This window comes from Loxodonta africana, chromosome 3 (assembly GCF_030014295.1).
Source record: "Loxodonta africana isolate mLoxAfr1 chromosome 3, mLoxAfr1.hap2, whole genome shotgun sequence".
NCBI lineage: Eukaryota > Metazoa > Chordata > Mammalia > Proboscidea > Elephantidae > Loxodonta > Loxodonta africana.
In genome coordinates this window covers 14,916,253-14,918,971 of record NC_087344.1, presented here as the reverse complement: position 1 = coordinate 14,918,971, position 2,719 = coordinate 14,916,253, and the positions used below count along the sequence as shown (strand labels likewise).

Below are 2,719 nucleotides of genomic sequence, written 5' to 3'. Positions count from 1 at the left end.
TCTAATACTGAGACTGAATAAAGAACAGTCAGTTTTCCATCCCTGGTTATTGTATCTTAAATGACCACTGTGCTGCTGCAGCCATTGATGACCATCACAGGAACAGCTTTAGGAAAAAAACAATATATGGAGCTGTGAAATGTAGCCCTGTGGTTCTGGAGGCTCTGGACCTACCCTACCTCTGAAACCTTTGTTTTTATATTTGGTGCTATGTGAGTTTAGACTTTTCCCTCAGTATACCTGAAAGTATCCTCACTCTTAGAGTTGAACTATATCAAATCTAAATGGAAAAAAGTGAATGAATATAATTATGCCAAATGTATAGATGAGTAAACTGAGCTTATGGTTGCTGTTAGCTGCCCTCAAGTTGATTCTAACTCATGGCGACCCCATGTGTTGCAGAGTAGAGCCACTCCATAAGGTTTTCTTAGCTTTAAACTTTAAAGAAGCAGATTGCCAGAACTTTTCTTCTATGGTATCTGAGTAGATTTGAACCACCAGCCTTTAGCACTTGAGTGCAAACCATTTGTGCCACCTAGGGACCTTTCAACTGAACTTAGAAAGCTGAAATAAATATACAAAGTTCACATAGCTATTACAGAGAAGAGGTAGAATTCAAACCCAAGTGTTCTGACTCCAAATTTTCTCCCTTAACCATTATAATTTCTGAACTCCTACTATTCAAAGAACTTAATCAGGTTCTCTGAATCAGTGTTATTTATTTCACTCAGGCATATTCCAACAGCTTAAGCCCAAAGCAGGTGAAACATTAATGAAAAGAAGATATTCTAGAGATGAGTTTCCTCAAAGCACCCATTATGTCCTTGTTCCTTAGACTGTAGATGAAGGGGTTCAGCATGGGTGTGACCATGGTGTACATCACTGATGCAATTGCACTCTTCCTAGAGGGTAGAGTAGCTGCAGAGCTAAGGTACACCCCAAAACCTGTCCCATAGAACAAGGAAACAACTGAGAGGTGAGATCCACAGGTAGAAAAAGCTTTGTACATTCCACCTGTTGATGGCATTTTCAGGAGAGAAGAGACAATTTGTATGTAGGAGAAAATAATCCCAAGGAAGAGTCCACCACCCAAGATACTAGTCATAAAATATAGCAAGATGTTATTAAAGAGGGTATCAGAACAGGCAAGCTTGAGGACCTGAGGAAGTTCACAGAAAAACTGGGGGATTTCCAGGTCTATGCAGAAGGACAGATGCAGCACCATCAGACTGTGGAGCAGGGCATTCATGATGCTAATGACCAAGGAGAATAGAATCAGCAGGCCACAGAGGTGGGGGTTCACGATGATTGTATACCTCAGAGGGTGACAAATGGCCACATAACGGTCATAGGCCATTACTGCAAGGAGACAATTATCCAAACAAGCAAAAACCAGGACAAAGCAGATCTGGGTGAGGCAGCCTGTGTAACTGATGGATTTGCTCTGTGTCTGAATGTTCACCAGCATCTTGGGAGTCATGGTGGTGCTGAAACAGATGTCAGTGAAGGACAGATTGGAGAGAAAGAAGTACATGGGGGTGTGAAGGTGGGAGTCTGAGCTGATGGCCAGGATGATGAGTAGGTTCCCAGCCACAGTGATCAGGTATAAGGTCAGGAACATTCCAAAAAGAAGGGGCTGAAGTTCTGGATTCTCTGAAAAGCCCAGGAGGAGGAATTCTGCTAAGCCTGTTTGGTTTTCTGATTCCATGTTTGTTGATGATTCTGGTAGAAAGAATAGAGACGAGATATACAACAGATGTACAAAGGTCCCTTATTTTACAGAAACACTCTAATCTATAATGTCACATGAAATTAATATTATAAATCATTACTGTGGTTCTCTCTTTGTTTCTCTCTCCCCCTCCTCTTCTTTCTCCTCTATCCTTTTCTCTCTCCTTCTCTGTTCTCTTTCCTCCTACACTCTCATTTCTGCTGTCCTCCTTTCACCTGCTCTACCACATCTTTTCCAGTTATGTTTAAGTACCTACTCTTTTTACACATTTGCCAACTAACATGAATATAATATCAGCGGTACATATTTTTTTCTTAAGAGTTTTCTGAACTCTGAAAATTAGCAGGAAAATCAAAATCATATGATATTAAATGTGTATTTTACAGGAGTGGTTCTTGAACTTCCTTGCATCAGAGCGAGGTGGTGAGTTGCTAAAATGCTGATTGCTGAGCATCAATTTCAGAGTATCAGATCGAGAAGATAGGGCATTAGGCCTCCAAAGTGTGCCTCTATAACAAATTTCCAAATGCTGCTGCTGCTCACCTGGGAACCACACACTGAGGACCAATATTCTAGAACACAGAGTTGGAGCAGACCTGGTGCAGTCCCTGAGGAGGTAATGACCTGGCTCATCAACACACTACAAAGTGGATCAGGAGTTCAAGTCCATGACTCAGCCCTTTTTCGATGGGTCTTCACAATTTGTCCTTTTAGTTCTGCACTTTCATTTCAACATTGCATTCTTTGGATCCTCATCACAAAACAATTGTTCTAACTAATAATAGTATTAGCAGGAGTCCTTGGTTGGCACAAATGGTTAGGCAGCTAAGGAAAATGTTGGAGGTTCAAGTCTACCCTGTGACACCTCAGAAGAAAGGCCTGGTGATCTACTTCTGAAAAACCAGCCATTGAAAACCCTATGGAGCTCAGTTCTACTCTGACACACGTGGAGTCGCAGTAAGTTGGAATTGATTTGATGGCAACTGA

General features: G+C 41.5%; 1 protein-coding gene across 1 annotated transcript; it reads right to left on the bottom strand.

The window, feature by feature from the left end:
- Positions 1–536: 536 nt before the first annotated feature.
- Positions 537–2,480, bottom strand: LOC100654005 (olfactory receptor 7G3-like). The gene has a single exon (XM_003423592.3). The coding sequence runs from the start codon at positions 1,706–1,708 to the stop codon at positions 770–772; it is 939 nt and encodes a 312-aa protein (XP_003423640.2). The 5' UTR covers positions 1,709–2,480; the 3' UTR covers positions 537–769.
- Between the last annotated feature and the right edge of the window lie 239 nt (positions 2,481–2,719).